Source organism: Ciconia boyciana, chromosome 19 (assembly GCF_034638445.1).
Source record: "Ciconia boyciana chromosome 19, ASM3463844v1, whole genome shotgun sequence".
Lineage (NCBI taxonomy): Eukaryota > Metazoa > Chordata > Aves > Ciconiiformes > Ciconiidae > Ciconia > Ciconia boyciana.
The window spans coordinates 774,327-792,600 of NC_132952.1; the positions used below are offsets into that span (position 1 = coordinate 774,327).

Consider the following 18,274-nt stretch of genomic DNA (forward strand, 5'->3'; position numbering starts at 1 on the left):
TGAACAGCAAGTCAATACTACTTCTTGTAGCTGCCCTTTAGGAGGATTAGCATGCATTTTCCCTCACATTTGTTTGGGTTTTTTAAGCTCCCTGTCTGCAAAATAGGAATTTTTTTTAATTTTTTTTTTTCTTTTTTTACAGCCACTATTGAAAAGGTCTGCGGTTCAGCCAAAGCAGGCCAGGGTTACAAGGCTAGCCTTCAGACAATCCTGGCAACTACAGTCTCATAGCATAATCCACAAACAACTTCATCCTCAATTGTGCCAAACAGGCTAAAAACCAGAGCAACAATTAGCCCAACAAGAAGTTTCAATTCCTGCCAGTGCCAGAGAGCCCATTACAGCAGCGGGCATGAGCATTCAGGTTACAGGACTTGCACCTGATCTACCACTGCCCAAATGTTGCCAGCGCCTTTCCACCGACATGCCCCTCACTGCCTTTTTTGAGAATGGCAATGATGTCAAAAACATGCAGGTGACAAACCATGTGCAGTACCAGTATGAAACCCATCTCTCACTGGGAAATATCCTCAAAAAACAGAAAGAGCTACAAAACTGAGCCAAGTGAAAGAAACTAATCTATCAGTCTGAACTGGTGCATTCCCCTTCGATGTTTTGGCCACACTGCTGCAGAGCACTACTCCGATTATGGTGCACAAGTACAGCTACGCAGGGCAACAGCACAGGCAGTTTACACCAGCCATGCCAGTGCCTACACATGCAGAGCAGCCCAGTCTGAAGCCAGACTGTTGTTGATTTGCTAAAGCACCCCTACCTGCTACTAATTGCTCTGTGCCCTGTACCACTGGACACATTCAAGGAAGGACACACCCTCCCCTCAAGAGAGGCTTCACAGTAGCTGCTGCAGCTGGATTCCTGGTGTTTGTCAGTACACTGGCCTTGAGTTACCACCAGTATTTACCAGGTTCTCAAAATCAGAACTTTATCTCCAGGTTCTTTTCCTGCTTAAACATTTTTGTTAAGCAGTTTGAGTCCTGCCCACTTTATCCTAGGGTCCTTATTCAGCCACAAACATTCTGGGGATATTAAGGCTTGTCGACTCTGACAGCTTGCTTTCATTTTGGGAACAATGCTATCTGTAATATTTCTTTGCTTGTCTATTACTAGAAGCATTAGCCAGAATATCAGAGGTTACTTACCAGTTTCCAGAGTTTGAAATACAGCTCTAGGCCATACACAGAATTAGGAATAGGCCTGTGATATCCCCAGAACAGCAAGTTCTTCAAGCCATGAAGTTGAGAGGTAAATACTATTCCAGAAACATGGGACGGTTTTAAAAGGCACTATAAATAAGCCTTAGCACACCTTGAACACACTTTACTGGCAAGTGACTTTGTTTTTCTGAGTAGCTTTTCCATATTGTTTGTTAGCAGGGATTTATAGACACTACCACCATCTGCCGGACAGCATACAAACTCACAAGGTTTCAAAATACACATTTTTAAGATTATAACATTTTTCAACATAATTAAGGGTCACTTCACTAAGGCTAAGTATAGAAATGCTCACTGCCTGAACTCACTGACCACTTTCATTTTGTCTTGACCATAAAGAATAACTTAAATAGGGCAAGCAGACTTCCACAGGTTCAGCACAGGATGTGGGTGTCCTAGAAGCATCACACCAGGATACCTGGCACCACTCAAAAACTTGAGAATGGCAAAATGCAGTTTCAAACACAACTTCTTCTCTACCAGGCCATAACGAGAGGATCTCCATGAGAGAGGCTGAACTTGGGTCTCCATGCCTATAGCACAACCCTCAGGTTCGTAACAGTGGTCACTGCATCCAACCTGAATACTCTCGGGTTTGGGAGTCCTTTCATCATTCCAGATCTACAACTAAACACAAACGTTTTTGTTCTGTGGAATTCTGCCCTGTTCCTCACAAACCTCAAATGTTGAAGATCTTTGGATAGTGTACAAAGCCAATACCTCAAAAAGAGGCAATGAAGTTCACTGCAACTTCTTTTCCACAAAAAGAGGATATTTTTATAAATAAGAAGCTATTCTGAAAGAGCTATCAGGCAGGAGCTACCCAGCATCTCAGAGGAGCTATCTGTTCTTTTAAGTTGCTTCATAGTAACAGAAAAGATCATTGACCCTTTCAGCTACAGGCATTCAACCTCCTTGCCATGCATTTCCAGATCTAAATTTGTTTGAGGTATCTGGATAAACTCTTCAATTTGTATATGTGTAGAAGATAGTTTTCTCTGTTACAGACCTGAAAAGGCTAATAAAAAGAGCATCCAGATGTCAAAGCCTCTTGCAGCAACCTCACTAAAAAAACTGAACCACCTCAGTGTCAGGATGCTGATCTTGCATATGCAATATTAGCAAGAAAAGCATTTTGCTATTAGAAAGATAATGCACATGTTCCTTGCAGGTAGTCAAACTGCTCCCAACTTGATCTTTAGATAAGCCAAGGGATTCAGTATCTCAGAAAACTGAGCCTGTAAGACTCAAAAAGGTTACTTTGTGTATAGTCCTTGACTATTTCTAAGTTGACAAGTGTTTGGAAGTACAAATGAATGAGACTGGGCAGTCTAGATCCAAACTACTTCAGCTAAGCACATGAGGAATAACTAGCCACACTCCACTGAACGACCTCTGGATATTTCAGAGTTGCAAAGCAAAAATGAGCATCAGAAAACATTAACTGTAGTCACTGACTATTCTAGCAGCATAAAATACTACTTTCCCTAAAAATGAAGATGTGGCAAGAACTGAGAGCACAAGATGGAAAGCAGGTGTTCCTGCTGCTTGCTCTCCACTTAGCAGTCTTAACAACTGCAAACAATCTGGCTCACAGAATCCAGCTGGTGGCCATCAACAAACAGAACTGACCACATACAGGAAAGGCATCCCAGCACTACCACGTAATGCGAAAGATAGGTAGCAGCAGTGTACCAAACACACTGATGATTACTTTTCCACAACATATTAGTTAGTCTCCAACAGGAAAGTAGGCTATAAGAACAAGTAGTAAGGTGTGCATGCCACAAAGATTAGTTCGGAAGGAAACTCATGCTGCCCTACCCCCCCATGCCCAAAGAACAACTGGAGCCATTCTCCCACTTACCGTTGGTACATATTCCGATGGGAATTTATTTGTTGTGTAAGAAATTAAGAGACAGGTTTTACCAACAGCACCATCACCCACGACTACACACTTGATCGTCTGCATAGCTGAAGTCTACTAGAATATCAACTCCAAGAGAACCTAGAAGAAAAAAAAAGATACACATATTTAGATGTTTCTCATTCTCACTAGATAGCAGTACGTGTCATCAATGAGCTTCGACTGGAGCTCAAACCACTAACAGCAGTATGGGTTCTGAACATGAGAAGCTCCTAGATGAGTTGGTAGATCCATTCTCTCCATCACACACAAGATGGGAGGCTGCTTCTTTTCATAAAGGCAAATACCTCCTCCCTACAGCTAGACCCCTCCCACTGCATACAATTGCCAAACACCCCCTAAGACTGTTTGACATGGTCATTTTTCTACATTGGGAAGAAGGACTAGGTAAATTCAGTGTAATTTTTTCCTAGTTACCTGGCAGTGAGGAAAAAAGGTCTTAAGGCCTTTCCAGACTGTTTTTAATGCATGGAAGCATCCAGCCTTAGACACACTGAAAGCCAAAAGTGTAAGCTTGGGTCTTGATAGCTGCTAAGTAACACACCTGCCTCCCAAAAGATCTTCCCTCTGGAGAAGACTCCAGTAAAGAAAGCTCAGCAGGAAACACAGCAGTATGAGCTTTGAAAATAGTTTATGGGATAAAAATAAGCAGGTACAGACAGAAGTAAACATGATTAATTCCTCCTCCCCCTGCCTTTTTTTGGTGGGTTGGTTTTTTTTTTTGAAAGCCTAAGTACAGTTCTACAGTCTTCTGGTTAAAGTTGCTACTTAACATGTACCTTTATCCCTCCTTTGAAGTGGCTAACAGAACTGAGCAGCTCAGCAGGGCATCCAGTTCCCAAGGAATCTTATTACTCTCCAGACATTAAAAAATCATTATGCACCCAGCTACTTCAACACTGACCCAGCACAAACTTTAGCACATGAACTAAATCAATATTTGCCATCAATACCTTCTCCAAACATTATTTAGCCACCTCCAGTGCCAGACACAGCTGCCCTTCATTAATATATTACTTTAATTAGAAAAGTACCAGGCCTCTGGCCATTCTTTCATATACAGGTGTGAAATCCTGACCCCAGCAAGCCTAGTGGCAAAGCTCCCACTGACTTCCAACATTTCCATATTATTGGAAGTACTTTTATTTACAGCAAAGACTTGCAAACTAAGTTACCCCCTGCCAGGGTGTGGGGGGAGAGGACAAGAGACATCCATTGCAGCAAATTTACCCTCAGGATGGTGGCAATGCTTTAGCCTAGCAAGGATGTTGCCATGGCTCTCAGTTCTGGGTAACTGCACTAAGAAAATTGAATTGATCCCTACTGAAATATGCATTTGGGCACCACCTGGGGATTTCACTTCTCAGAGTGATCTGGAAGAAATACAATGCCATTCCAGGTTTTTGAGTGTTCTGGTCACAGCTAGCAACGTGATTTGATACTGCACACCACATTGCCACGTTTGCAAGGAAAGGTAATTGCTAGCAATTCAAAACAAGCCTTGTACCACTAGCGGTTCTTCAGATGCTGCAGGGATGCTCAAAGATTTAGACAGAGCCAGCTACCTTGATAACAAACGTCCTCAAAAGTTCCTAAAAACAGTACTTGTAGGGGAATACTAATCACCACCATTTCCACAAGCCACGGAGAGATCCACAAGCAGTCGATTTTAGGAAATGGCAGCAAAGATTCTCTCAGAGCAGGACATCAGCCAGCATCTGGTATGTCACACACACACAACACTGCTCTCTATACATCTTCTTTCAACATATACAGAGACGAAGGATTTGCGTAGGCATCAGGCGTTATCACCAGTCCTCTATTTGGTGCCGTATTTCAGTATCAAAATAATAGAATCTGTTGATTTATGCAGCGGACCTCAGTTTCACACAGGACAATCAGCAGTATGCACAGCGAAGCCATATCAACAGGCCCTTCATTAATACTACAAAAAGCTCTGAAATTTGGCCCTGAAGCAAACACACATTTACTCAGAAGGACAAAGAAATCATTTCCATTTCAAAAGACATTTTCTGTGTTCAGGTCAGCTCAACTGTTTGTATCTAAGTGATATTAGTCAATATTCCCTCAAGTGCCAAGTTGCTCACATAGTTCTGCCTTGCCATGCTGGTGGCACTAATCACAAAGAAAAAGTCACATTTTAGAATTAAAAAAGTCACCAGAAAGAAAGCAGGCAATGGAACAGAGCAGCTCAGTCCCAAATTAAGAAAGGCTTCATGCCCAAAACAAAGGTGGAAAGGGATGAGTCACTTGTTAAGTAGATTTTAAAAGGAAAACACATCAAAACAGGTATCAGGCCTAGCTAACCAACTCAAGCACACTCCGACTAAAACCAGCCCAAATCACCAGCATGCCTCACTAGCTTGCCAGCCTTATCCATGCAATAAGGCACCATCATCTGCCTTTTGTTTTGGGATTTACCCAAACACAGCCACTCAGCGTGTCACTGCACAGCACAGGTAGCAGCCTTCGTGAATTCCTTTCAGAGTTAATAAATGAAGTACAAAACAACGCTCCACAATGGCTTTCCCAGCCACCTTTACGCTTTTTCAATTTCAACTGGAATTCATTACACTGCCCACCCAGACGCAGGAAATCTCTGCTCCAGCTGTCCTTGCTCACTCCAAGTGCTATCACAAGAGGATGAGCACATCCACCTCTAGCTTAACAGCACTGTGCAGCCACCCCTTTAGAGAAACCTAATCTCACTTTCCACCCTGCCCTCCCCCTGGCAGACACCACCTCCTCCGCCATTCTGTATTCCTCCCCTCCCTTCCTGCCCTACCTCTTCTTCTACGCTCTCGCCCCAATTATTCATATTTCCTTATTTACCCATAATTTGCAGGTTACACATCTGCTTCAAGACAGCCTTTCCAGAACCTGGAAAGCGTACTAGAGGAAAAATCCAGACTCTGAAGCACTTCCTATGCTCAGCGCAGCATACCAATCCATGATTAACTATAAATCTTAAAATTCTGTATATGCACTCGTACAAGAAAAGCTCACATATGCCTTTGTAAAGAAAAAAAATGTTTAGTGTTACTCTTTAAAACTCATTACTCCAGAGAGCATCAAGCAAGCAACAAAATGAAACCACAGTATCAGAAAGCACATCAGATCACACGACTGTACTGCAAACCTCCACTTCTTTCTGTCCTCAGACACAGCCAAGTCCCCACATTGGCTCTGGGGGAGAAGCTGCTGTACTCTGGTAAGGGCTCAGGTCAAAGACTCCAGCTAAGACAAAGCACAAGCTGTACACACACGCCTTGTATGCAGACTGCATTATTCCTGCAACTATCAATTCTGACTCTTGCAGTGAACGGTCAACTTTATCTACATAATTACTCTCACACAATACAGAACACCAGCAGTTCAAATTAAGACTATTTCCCATAAAAGCACTGCTTACTCTTACCCTGCACCTCAAATTCATTTAAATTCACAGGGCTGGTATGGTCCACATCACTGACTCAAATGTGTACCACCCTACACTGGGTGTGAGTGCGAACCAAGGGCTCTGAATTCAAACCACGTGCCACGTTTTCCTATCAGGTGACCCGATCCTTCAAGCTTTCTGGCAGTGGGAACAAAACAGAGTGCAAATAACCCCAGGCCTCACTCTGGAGCATAAAGCAGAACCTGAACTGCCCAACAGGGGACCTGGAAAAGCCTGAGGGGGATTGGTTTTTGGTGGTGTTTTATTTTTTTCTTTCTAAAGGAAGAAATTAACAAAATTTGCCATTAAAAACATTGAACTGGCCCACTGGAAGTTCTTTATGTACAAAGCGACTACCACTTCTCTTACACAGTTGTTTAATTGCCCCACCCCCACCCCATTAAACACTTCAGGATTACACCTTTAAAGGACCAAAACACATTGGAGCACACCTTTAGGTAAAGGGATCCCCTCACCTTTTTTTTTTTTTAATGGCTATATAACTTTATCTTTAAATACTGAAATAAGATAGCCTAAGTTTTAAACATATTTAGAGTCTTAAGCACAGGCCTCCAAAGTCTTACCAGTGGGAAAATGGAGTTGTTGAATAAGTTATTTTACTTGGATTAGTAGGCTTTCTAGATTAGCTGGATGAGCTACTTTGTTTTCCACTTCTAAGAGGCTCACAGAACAGAGCTGAAAACAAACTCATTTTTAGGGAGCTTAGATGCACTATCCTGGGACCTACCCTTCCATAGGAAAAGCTTTAAGGATGCATACATCATTGACTTCTGGTTTAAAAGTACCTTAGTCCAATATGAGATACGACTAGAAAATAACTCATCCCCAGAGTGCAATGCCAAGGGAGGGAGAAACAAAGAAGTTACAAGGGGGTTGGGTTTGTTCCCCCTCCAAAGTAGCCTAATAAAAGGAAGTCTACATATACAACACCCAGCAGGACTAGAAAACACTCCAAGTAGTTTTAAATATCTGAGGGAATTGAAACAGACTGGAAAGTGCTGAAGTCATCCCAGTTTGAGTGCAGTGAGTGGATTTTGAGCCATGTAATCGTGAGCCATCTTGCCAAGCCCAGAGAGGAGAGCTGATAAAGACTGGAAATGTAATACAAGCCAATATGACCTAGTTCTGTTCAACAAGATCTAAAGACTTCTTAAAAATGAGTTGATTTAATTTCTCAAACATCTCTGTATTGTAATCAAAAACTTCAGTAAAGTACCTGTTAACTGATCATACTTCTAATATTTGTGGGATTTTAACCTGTTCAGCATGTCATCACACCAGCGGGATTTCACAGAACTCAGCAGGATCCTGGAAAACTAAGAGCTAGCATCCTGGAAACTGTGGATTACAAAGCCTTGTAAGCTTTGTCAAATTCATCAGATGGTCCTATTCCAGACTGAATAGGCCCATTTTACAGAATTTTGCTTTGAAGCTCGGTTACACTTTCCTAAAAGACAGCCTATCTGCATCTAGGATTAATCCCAAAAAGTGGTTACTGAGAGATGCAAGTGTTGCAATGAACACTTAACTGAAGTCTCCAGTGGGATGTTGTAGGTAATCCTTCCCAGTGCAAAGGAAAATTTGAAATATCGCACTTTCTCCACACAGGCCTGTACACACACCAGAAGACAGTGACAGATCGCAAAAGGCTGAAGAAATCCATGGTACCTATGGCAGGTTCCCATTTACTAAGCACAAGTTGCAAGAAGTGCTGTACCAAATGTACCCTGACACTGAGGGCCACAACCCCTCTTGCGCAAGCCTAATTTTCCCATTTTAATGGCAAGCACGTGAAATGTGGTGTTATTATGGGAGCTCCTTAGTTTTAAAAACTGCCTGTAATGCAGAGTAGTTGCAATATATTCTAGCAGCAATATGAACTACTGACTGTGAAGAATTAAGCAAAATTTTGTGGGTCTTTGTACACAATCAGTGTTCCATCCTAAACCAAGAGGTAAGAATCTGCATAATCTTGCCTTCACTCTTGCCATACAAGCAATTTGATGCAGAAACCACAAGCCTTTTATTTTTAAGCTACTGAAGTCTGTTTTCAGGTTAAAATGTGTACATTCTCCTAGCCAAAGGAAACCAAGCTGTCAAATCTGTCTACACATCCTGCACTAGTTTCCTGTCGAGCCTCGGCAGCACCATGACTTCCTCTTTCAGGCAGGACTGAAACTGCTGCCATTTCATCACAGGTACTGGCTAAACGCAGCTTGCTGCAAGCGACTACCAGCTGATGACCAAGAACCATTTCATGATGCTCTTCAGTACACACCATTAACTCACAAGTCAAAGCTTAACCGGTCTATCACAGCTTCCAGACCCTGTTCGAAAGCCTGCTCTACATTGCAAGAAAACAAACAGCCATTTCTGAAAACTAGGAATAAGACCTTTTCCCCCCCCTCCCCCAAACAATGTAATTCTACAGTAAACAGGTTATTCATCTAACTCCTGTGGGGTCAAAGCACTCAGGAGGAGTCCACAATGAGAGGAACAACATTCACAGGATTTTACTCATGATATCTGTTAACCACTTTTACCCTTCCACACTATTTTCATACCTTATAAAACGCATACGTTTAAGAGTGTTTGTTTGTATTTGATAATTTGTTCCTAGATTAATCACATCCATTTCAAGGCACCCTTGCCCTACCATTTTGAGGTCCTTGCCCTCTGCCACTTCCCCTATCCCTACTACAAACTAACACTTTTGCTTTTCAGAGTGACAAGTCTCCCAAATCAGGGGCACCAAAGAGAGATAATCAGCTACTATGATCCAAGCAATCAGGTTTTCCCCACCAGAGATACCTACCAGCATTATATGGAGAAGGTACCAATTGCATGCCTGTATTACAAACCTGGTGCAGCAAACACTTCATCACAAAGATCACTGCATACAACACACCACTTCTCTGCAAAGATCACAAACCACTAATGAAGAGACTGCACAAGTTCAGCTGCCAGCCATAGGGTTAAAAGACCTTGGGCCTCTTGGTACACTGATAGTGTCACAAACCTATGATGCAAAACACCAACAGAAGCCGTGCTCTGATTAAGAGCTGAACTCCAGAAAGACCAACCGGTCAGAAAGCAAAACTGGTTTCAAGAGCAGTATTACCACAGCCAGTATTCTCCTCTGCAGGTGTACAGTAGCCATTTACAGAAGTTATCTTCCAGCCCAAAGCCCACCTTTCAGCCTGCTAGGAATCATCATCTTCATAGAGATCTCACCCCAGAACTAAACACATCTGCCACTTCTGTGCTAGTAACGTGGTAAATTAAATTTAAAATATATTATGCCTTAAACCACCTGGTGCCCAAGATCACCTGCCTGTCTTTCCCACAGCTCAGACTGCTGCAGGCACCCAAGCTATATACAGAAATGCATTTGCTCCCCAAGGTTCCAAAATGAGCATAAGGCCTGGGTATTTAATTTCTTAAACAGAGCTTAGAAAGGCTGTCAAACTACAAACCAGCACAGGAGCTGCACTCCCTTAGAACAAGGCAAATCATGAAGTCCAAGGCAAAACCTGCAAAAAGCAGAAGGGACAGACTGAAGAAACAATCTTGTATCACATCAGTTCACGATCTTGAAAAAGATATCCTTCTTTTTAAGCATTGGTTGTTTGTTGTGGTTTTTTTTAACTGCCACTAACAAGTCATACAATCCTTTAAATCCTATCTCAGAATTTGCCCTCCACAAGGGAGAACTAGCTCCAAAAAACAGCGCTACTATTCCGTTTATATGGGAGGTGTCTAATTATGAGATATACAGCCAAAAAAGCTCAGTTGGTGTCAAGAACACCACAAGAATTTGGGTAAAGATCCAGATCTGCAGCCGGCAGGTCTCAATATGAAGCTGAAGAGACTCACAGCAACAGAGCACACTGCCAGGCTCCATCTTATATGCCTGCCTACACCCAGTCTCAGTCTGGTGTCGGATACAAGAATGGGAAACATTTAGAGAGGCCCACAAAAGCAAACTGTATGAAGAGACATGGGACCACCATCACTGATGTAACTGGACCGGCACCATGACAGACCTAACTGAGCTCTCAGGCTGATGCTGTTCTTGAAACCCACAAAATCCGCTATCATTATGGGAATCCCTGTTCAAGATAAAGTATGTGTCTAGAATCCTGGCAGATAAGTCTGCCACTCGACAGAGCATGTGTATCACAACACCTCTGTGGTTTTGAAGCACCCATTTCTGGACAAGTTACTAGGAATTACCAAGGAAGAAGTAAGAGATCTTTTCTCAAAATGCAAGTGTCTGAGATCAACTGATATTTTCTACACTTAATGTAACTTTCTTTGTCTAATTATGTAAAAATTGACAGCTACTTGCACATCTTCGTAAAGGCTCCTCGCAACAAACTGGTAAAGCAGAGACATACACAAGATAGGAAGTGAAGACAGCTGGGTGGGGGAATTTTAAAAGCCTGAACATAAACTACCAACATGTTTCAAGTTCTATAACTTCAAAAAAAGAAGGGGAAAGCCATGTCATCCCATTTTAGTCCTCAATTCAAAACAAGAGAGCTGCCCATGCAGCCTGGTCAGACAGAGAGTATGACTCAGCAGACTCTTTGCTGCCATACCAGTTACACTGTGGTGCAGCCATGCCTGCATCTGCCCACCTGCCTCAGCACTGGCATCGCCGGTCCATCCCACCTCACAGCTCAAAACGACCACCTTAACTTTATCACAAACAACAGAAAAAAGCAAAAGTGTCAACTTCTCTGTTATCACTCTGGCTAAGGTTACACTGCCAAAACCAGCAGTCAGCACTGGGAAAACCTGCCCCAGATTAAACACTGGGAAGTATGTGGGCTTACATTAAGTCCTTTTTCTGCCAAAGGCATTTTAATCTTACATTATTGCTCTTCACTTTCATACTCTACAGGAAGCTGGTTTACTCTACCATGTAACAAAATCCTGTTCAGTATTTTTATACCACAGTAAAAAAACCTATCTTTATTAGCTTGGTCTCCTACTGTTAATATTTAAAAAATACAAGCTGTACCTATACTCCTGTTCACACATACTACCAAATCATGGCACACACTAGCCTCGATGTTTCTCTCCCCATACCCATGGCCAACTACATTTAACAGTGGTAAAACAGACACTGGCATAAGTTCCTCTATTTTGAGGCACATTTTTGCATAATGGGAAGCACCCTGCATGCACATCAGTTGCAAAAGATCGCTCCTCATTCCTGTTACGCTCAAGGAATGGGACAGTTGTGGGTGCTCCATGCACACAGCCTGAAGGGTGCCTTGAGGAAGCAGTATGTTCAGCAGGGACAGCTCAGGCCAAGTCACAACATATTGTCTGAGGCCTAAGGAGATGAAGCTTTCTTAAAAAACATTCCCAAAGCAATTTTTCCCAGCCACTGAGCTACCTTGGTGTTTCTATTAAAACTAACGAAGTAGCTGGAAAGCTCGCTAACACCAGGACTGAAGCGGGAAAGGTTGCCCTGCACTCACCTAACCAGAGGAAAGAACCAGAGCAGCTGGAACCACCCTCTCTTGCACAGCAGAAGACAAGCGACCCGCAGCACCGTGGCTGTGGCCGAGGCAGCAGGACCAAGAGCCTGTTGGGCAACTGGCAGCTTCTCAGCAGTAGGTAAATGCAGAAGACACTCAAGAAGAAGTAACAGCCCCCACTTCAGGACACGGAAGAAAAGGATCCTTCTGAGAGGAACTAAGCATTTAGCTCAAGCAACACTTCACAAGCACTAACAAACAAAAATCACTAAACTTGAGCTAACTGCTCAAACGCACCAAGGTGAACCACAACCAGAGCATGCCTGCTGTCAAATCCAAGCCCAGTACACAGCCCTCCCACAACAAGCCCTTTTGCATTCAGCTGTTTACCAACCACAGCTGGCCCAACGCAAACAGCTACACCAGTTGATGAAGGGGCAGATGCCTTCTTTCCTCACATCCAAAGCTGCAGGAGCATTTTTGTCATTTTTTTCCCCAAAACAGAACACTCATCGTTGGCCAAAAACACAGCACAGCATCTTTCAACTTGAGAAGAGCTGAGCAATTCAAAACAGCTTGTTACAAAGCAAGACAATTCTGGCAGCCGTAGCTATTGCTGCGAGTCTGGCACCACAAGTGACAGCAATCCTCTCCCGCTGTACCCGGTAGTCTGCCTTTGGGCCTCAACTAGTCCCGGTCCACTACAGCGTTTAAGGTGTGCTCTAACACTGTATTAGCTTGGTAAAAACCTTCACCCTGACATAGTTTGGTCTACACTTCGAAAACACACATTGATACCACGCAATCTGACCAGAGGCAAAGAAGTCTTAATACAGACGAGGGCAGGATCCGCACACCACCTCCAGACAGAACGGCTCAAAGGAAGCCTCTGCATTACTTTATTAAAAAAAGGGTTTGTTTTGGGTTTTCACAAGACAAGAGAACAGTGCCTGGAACAACTCTCATGCTAGGAATTACACCATAACATTCAAAAGTAATGGGGTGAATTAGCAGTACAAGAGCTTAAAATAGAACAATGGGTATTAAAAGCTTTTGCAAAACTGTTTTCTTTGTAAAATGTTACTTGCTTAAAAGAAAGGTCAATACATCTTCAAGAAAAGAACAGCTGCTTTACCATTGAGAAAACAGGCCAAACAGTATTTTGAAGTTTCAAAACTCTTTAAAATAGAAGTCACTATCTGAAACTCAAAGGGAAGATTACAAAGATCCATTACATGACAGCAACATTGAAACTCTGCTTCTCATATTCACTATTTTCAGTTTACTGCACACCCAGGACTGCATAAACAAACCCAGTTCTTCCACGCAACAACAATCTAAAGGATCCACCACCAGAAGCTGGGAATATCTTGCCTTAACGCCATTTTTGTCACTTATCTCAGGCATTTACCTGCACACCATCATAAAGGTGCAGTAGGGGCTGCAAGAGGCAGCTAACTACTACATATGGATGGCCATACATACTCAGGGAGGGATAACTTTGTGCCAGGCTTTAGCCGTAGGAGATACTCTGGTGAAAGGGTTTTACCTGCCATTTCTCGGGGTAATCCTTTCTGATGGATACCCTTAGCTAGTATGGTGTAAGCTATTTTAAACAGGGCTTGAAGGAAGCCACCTAGTTAAATGATGATAGGCTGCAGAAGTGTAAAGATACTTTAAATTCTTTAAAACTTCAGCATAAAAGCTTATCTAGTCAATACATTGTTTTATTTGTCATCTATTAAATACTAAAAATACGGGGTTTTTCACCTGTATTTAGCATAATGGTGTGAGAGGAGCCAAGGCAGAAGTCTACAATACGCTAAGTGGTTAAAGAGAGCTTCTTGCTACCTGGAGTACCAGAAACCAATTTCACTTCCATTTAATTTGACAGCACCTTCATCTTCTACAAGAAAAGGTGCTGTTCTTTCCTTGAGAATGGAGCCTCAAGAGCGAGGATAACTACATCCCCCTACAATTCCTCCTTACAGGCTATTATTCTAGAAGTTCAGATCATTGAAATTCATATGATCAAGCCTAATGACAGCGTGAAAGCTTGGCTGACCACAAAAGGCAGGCAGAGAAAAGAGAGAGCTAAAATACACAAGCCCGCAGATGACTTTTAAAAGCTGTGAGCACTCACATTAGCGTAGAACAGATTACACACACCTCAACTGCAATGATGCATATTCATTTATTGCACAAGTTCTCAGGAGCCAGAAGCAGAGTTGGAACCCAGCTACATCAACATGCTGTATTAACTTTGAAGCTTGTAGGGTAACAGACAGCTGTTGAAAAGATTTTAATTAAGATATCCAGCTGTCTATGCTCATAAGACTTTGAAATCTATTTTAGTTCTACAGCTGCATTTTCACCAGAAGGAACTTTTACATCAGGATCAGCAGTCAACTTCAGGCTGCACTTCACATCAGCCTTTCACATGCTTTACAGGAAAGTAAGAAAAGCACAGTTGTACACTCATCAGGGAAATCCCTAGGAGTTTCAGATGGTCTCCATTTCTGTTTACTATTGTTCTTTTAGGAGAAGATCTACAGTTTCCATTTTAGATACTCCAGACACTCTAGGACTTCCAAAACATTTCTATTTAACACGGAAAACACAGTAAGTGCCATCAGTTTCAGGCAAACAAATAACCCCAAAGCAGGGCATATAATGAACTAAGAGCATCAGTTGCAGGTCATGAATAATGAACTTCAAAGTATGCAAATCTAATGATTAAAATTTCTACCTAGAACATTACCAAACTGCAAACATGTTTTATCTTGCATCGCAATAGTTTTTATTCCCTGCCAAGACATAAAAATCTTTTTCCTCATTGTTACTGAAGCATACAAGTGAACAATTTAAACACAGAATCATTTCTACAGTTAGCGATATACTGATTCAAGTCTTACGTGCATCCATAAGACCTGTTTCAAACATACATTTGTCTATACTGCCTTCCCCATAATCCTATACTAACAAGAAGGAACAGTTTACAAAGCAGAACAACAGCTTTGCCACGTATAGCTAGCAGAATACAAAGGCTTTCTATCTAAAGTTGGTTTTGCATAAGACCCTTTTGCTAACTGAAAGAGAAAAGCTTTAAGTGCTTTACTGAGTTATTCCGATTAGCAATATGACGAGCTTGATCCAGGTTTTAAACACCCTTCCAAAAAAAAAAAAAAAGGGCTTTTGGGGCACTGCAATTTAACACTTTGAATAAAGACAGCTAGCACCTCCATTCCTAGGAGAGAAGAAGCACAGATGAACACGAGACAAAGACAATCACAGATGGCCAGACCGAACAACTTCTGACTACACAGTTGTCATCTAACATGGCCTCCTCATTAAGGCCTTGTCTTCCCCGTGCTTTTGTCAAAAGAGGGTAGCAAAGCTGCTCTGGCTCCTCTGACTGCAGTACCCACACAGACAGGGCAACGGGAGCTCTGACCATTTTGCAATTCTTCATCAAGCACAGGTTTCACAATGCCGGTTGTTATGTTCACAGCTACCTGGCTATACAAGTGTCTCCCACTGTTGCTACCAGCTCCAAGTTCTACCCACTTATAGGAAAAAACACTACTAAGTCCAGATCACTAAAGCAAACCTTTACAACACAGCTAGGTGACATGCTGCTGTAGTCTTGATGAGATTTCAAAGGAGAAAAAGAAACGCGTGTCAGCACCAACCCTCGAAGTAGCACTGGCTCCCACCCTAGTCAAAACCAGCGACATCACTGGCACTGTATAACAGCTTCAGGACGGCCTTCAAGTAAGCCAACGACCTCACACCTACGGAGGCAAAAGACAAGAAGCGCTTCCCAACTCCTCCTCGTGTAGGAACTGACTTTTGCAGTGCATACAGCTTAAGCTAAGCCTTTCACAGGCCCTGCACCCCGCTGCGGCTCAGAGCTACTATGGTGCCCAGCGTTGCTCGCCTGAAAGAAGCCAGAGAGCCCAACCCGCAGCCCCACAGGCACAAGTTGACCCCCGGGGTTTTTCCCCACAGCCCCCGAGTGCAGCCAAGCCGCACCAAGGAGCGGGAAGCCGCCGCCGCAGCCAGGGCAGGGCAGTCTCCGCGGGGAGCGAGGCCCGGGCCCCCGAGATGGCCGATGCACCCAGCCCAGGAGCGGGAGCGCTTCCTGCCGCCGCTCCCGAGCGCCGAGGGTCGGGCCCCCGCCCGCCGCGCCAGGAAGCGGGGGAGGGGAGGAGGCGGAGGCGGCCCGGCACCGCCGCCCCCCGGCGGACCCGACCCCACGAAGGCCGAGCTCCCCCCCCCCCCCCCGCAACAGGCACCGGGGGAGCTCCGTGCGAGCCCGCACCCCCCCCCCTCGCGGCGCTGGGAAGGGCCCCCCACACCTCGCTGGCCGCTGCCCCGGGAGGCCCCGCCCGCACACCGCGGGCCCCGGGAGGGCGGCTCCCGCACGGCAGAGGCACCGGTCGGCGGTGCCGGGCCGGACGACGGGGAACAGGAGATGGGTGGTCGCGGCGCTACCGTGCCCGCCCCGGCGCGGCCGCTCACCTCAGAGTCTCCGCCGGGCGTTGGCAGCTCGCTGCGGGGTCTCCTCGGCTCAGGCACAGGGGCACGCTGCCGTGACGTCACCACGCAGCGGACGCCGGGCGGGGCGGTGGCGAGGGGCGCGGCCGGCAGGGAAGGGGCGGGGCGTGCCAGCCGAACAGCGCCCCCTGCCGGCCGCGCCCCGCCCCACCGCGGGAGCGCACCGCCCCCGGCGGGAGCGCGCGCCGCTGCTTGCAGGGCGGTGCACGGCGCGGCGGGGGGGGGCCCGGCTGCTCGCACCCGGGGAGCCCCGTCCACCCGCGGGGAGGCCCTGGGCCATGCCCGCAGCAGCCCCCGTGCCAAGCGTGCACCGCCGTGCACGCACCCCGGGGGCCGCGGGACCCCCCACCCTGCACCTGCACCGCCGTGCACGCGCCCCGGGGGCCGCGGGACCCCCCCACTCCGCACTGCCGTGCATGCACCCCGGGGGCTGCAGGAACCCCCACCGCGCACCTGCACCGCCCTGCATGCACCCAAGGGCTGCAGGAGCACATGGAGGGCACAAAGTCTCCCCCACAGGGTGCACGTGCACCCCTGCATCACTGTTTCCAAATTCCCTCAATTTTTTCAGCCTTTTTTTTTTCCTGCCTGGAGCTGAAGCTGAAACAAAAAGGGCCAAAAAGCCACAACTCCTCTTGCTGGGAGACAACCCTGCAGTGCAGTGGGCACTCACGGGGCGTTATAACCAAATCCTCCTAAAACCCCCAAATAAAATCAAAGCTACCCTTCAGGAACAAGAGCACAAAAAGAAAATCTCCTGGCGCTGCCAATTTGAAAAGCAGGAGCCAAAATCTGCCCTGAAAGAGAAAACTTGTTTAGAGTTAATTCCATTTTTAAAAGCCAGGAAGACCTGCCAGTCTTGCACCGCAGCTCAAGAAGGTGACATGGAAGCAGCAGAAAGCCTGTGGTTAAAAATCCCTGTTGAAAACCAGCTGAAAATCATCTGAAAAGGCTGGAAAAAACCCTCTATATCTTTTTTATTTTTGCCTGCAGTGCCTGGCCCTGGTTCGGTGCCTCCCGCAATTTTAGCACATCCAAGAGATGTTTTCCCTCACTCAGTTATCGTTTGCACCATTGAGCCATTAATAAATCCATCTCTCAGGACCAGAAGACAAGGCGGCCCACGGCAGCCCTAAGAGTCAGCAAACGTCGGCTCTGGGGAGCATCCAGGAGCAGATCAGACATTAAGAGCATCTTTCTGCCGGCCCTTTTAAACAAACGGTGGTTCATCTGCATGTCCAAAGGTGGAGCAAAAACCGCTCTGCCCAACCTTAATGGTGTCAGAAGCACATCTCTGTCTTCTCCTGCAGATATTGTCCATTCCTGGGGATTTCGGAGCGAGCCATTGCCTTCAGACCAGGTTCACTGCTGCCCTGAGTGCTCACAAAAAGGAGAGGAACGTTTTCAAAATTAATTTTCAAGATGAAACTGTGAATGTAAACGAAGTCTTGCAGGAGACGGCTGATTTTTAACCTTTTTACCTGGGAAATGTATTACGTACTGCAGCTGGAACAGCAGCCGTGAGCCTGCAGCCTCTGGTTCTGCCTTGTTCACTTCTTACCTACCTGGTTGTTCC

The 18,274-nt window shown here is 45.1% G+C and overlaps 1 protein-coding gene across 2 annotated transcripts in view; it reads right to left on the bottom strand.

The window, feature by feature from the left end:
• The window catches only part of CDC42 (cell division cycle 42), a 30,230-nt gene extending 13,470 nt beyond the window's left edge, over positions 1–16,760 (bottom strand). The window contains exons 1-2 of one of the 2 annotated variants that reach the window (XM_072883970.1): positions 16,663–16,760; positions 3,103–3,243 (exon numbers count right to left, since the gene is read on the bottom strand). In XM_072883970.1, the coding sequence (XP_072740071.1) occupies positions 3,103–3,207 (105 nt within the window). In that variant the 5' untranslated portion in view covers positions 3,208–3,243; positions 16,663–16,760. Of the gene's footprint in view, positions 1–3,102; positions 3,244–16,499; positions 16,638–16,662 lie in introns of those variants that run through there. The other variant, XM_072883971.1, reaches the window with a different exon arrangement.
• Positions 16,761–18,274: the final 1,514 nt, after the last annotated feature.